At 37.4% G+C, this 1,455-nt stretch overlaps 1 protein-coding gene across 1 annotated transcript in view; it reads right to left on the minus strand.

Moving 5' to 3' along the window:
* LOC109300178 (structural maintenance of chromosomes protein 6-like) overlaps positions 1-660 on the minus strand; it is a 26,196-nt gene extending 25,536 nt beyond the window's left edge. Inside the window, exon 1 of the mRNA XM_019520784.1 lies at positions 509-660. Within this exon, the coding sequence (XP_019376329.1) occupies positions 509-546 (38 nt within the window). The 5' untranslated portion in view covers positions 547-660. The remainder of the gene's footprint in view (positions 1-508) is intronic.
* Between the last annotated feature and the right edge of the window lie 795 nt (positions 661-1,455).

Consider the following 1,455-nt stretch of genomic DNA (forward strand, 5'->3'; position numbering starts at 1 on the left):
AATAATAGGGCAATTCTTCTGTTGCAAAGAACTCAGAAACACTTACTAGGTCAGAATATTTTGGATTAATTTTTTAACTTTCTGGGTTTATCATGTAAATCATGCTTACCTGATTTTACACCTAACATTGCTAACCTTGCACAGCACTCTTAGGAAGATCTCACAGCACCCTGCTTGACAATTGATGATCTAACCAAAGCCTTCTGATAATGTTCTGTACACAGAATTTAGTGGAGGAATTAAGAGAGGTCTATTTGCAGCTAAAAATTGAAATCTTGGGTAAAATATTGACACCCTTCCACAATTTGAATCTTGTTTTATTGTTTCAGAGGAGAGCAAATAAAAAAAGATAAATATACAAGAGAGGTACAAAGATTTACTATGAAAGGTTCTGGGAAATGCCTACATTTCTATGATCTAACAATGTATGATAAATGTTTAAATTTGCCCATGTATATAGTTTTACAAGAGGTACCCGAACCACTAGCATTTACTAAACATCACTCACTTTCTGAACTTCTTGTACGTGCGGCATCTCTCTAACATTATTACTTCTAGCAGTTCAATAAATTTCTTCAAACTCTTCACTTTATTCGCCGAATCCTCGTATTTTTCTTTAGCTTCATAAAACTGCCTGTTTTACCAACAGAATAAGTGTAAAAGTAAGCCCAAGAAAAAAATTAAATATTTAATTTAAAAACCAAATAAATCAGAATTCCTTTTCAATGAAGAACCATGCTTACAATTTATTAAATCTTTCATGTAAAACTAAGATCATTTCAGCAGAAGGTAAAGGAAATTAGTTATCAGAAACTGACCAACATGTGTTGTCCCTGTGCACATTCCACTGCGGGTATGCATGGACCTCAACGTCTCAGCCTCAAGAGATTTTTGCCTTGGCGATATGTTTACAAGCTCCCTATGCCCTGCTTTTTTTCATGCTACATGCCAAGGGCCCAGACACTAGTGTGCACTTCCCTCTCCTCAGTTTGCCCTCTACCACTGAATACCAGAGTGGCAAAGGCTCTGAGGAAGATGGAAATGACAGTGGGATGCAGAATACTCATATGAATAACCCACCTTGAAAAAAAAAAATCTGGTTGCTGTAATGGAAAGTAATTTCTCTATGGATATGGAGAAACACACCTTTTAAGTGCTTTCAAAGGAGAAAGGGAGCTGCTTCTCAGGAGTGCACAATAGTCATGTAACTTACCTCTGTATGAACCATTACATCTGGACAGTGACACATTAACTAGATCACCCTAACTTTAACTAAAACCAACTGTAACCATTTTCTGTACAATTGCATGCACAGAATCATTCACATCTAACAGTTACATATTTTGGTATCCTTTGACATAGTTTAACAGGGAACCCGAGCGCTGTTACTAAGAGACAGGGCGGTCCCTTTGAATCCAGAACCTTCCAGTCATGGCCGGCCGGTCAAGTAGGGGT

The sequence above is a fragment of the Gavialis gangeticus genome, unplaced genomic scaffold (assembly GCF_001723915.1).
Source record: "Gavialis gangeticus isolate Ggan-Ray unplaced genomic scaffold, GavGan_comp1, whole genome shotgun sequence".
In the NCBI taxonomy this organism is placed as follows: domain Eukaryota; kingdom Metazoa; phylum Chordata; order Crocodylia; family Gavialidae; genus Gavialis; species Gavialis gangeticus.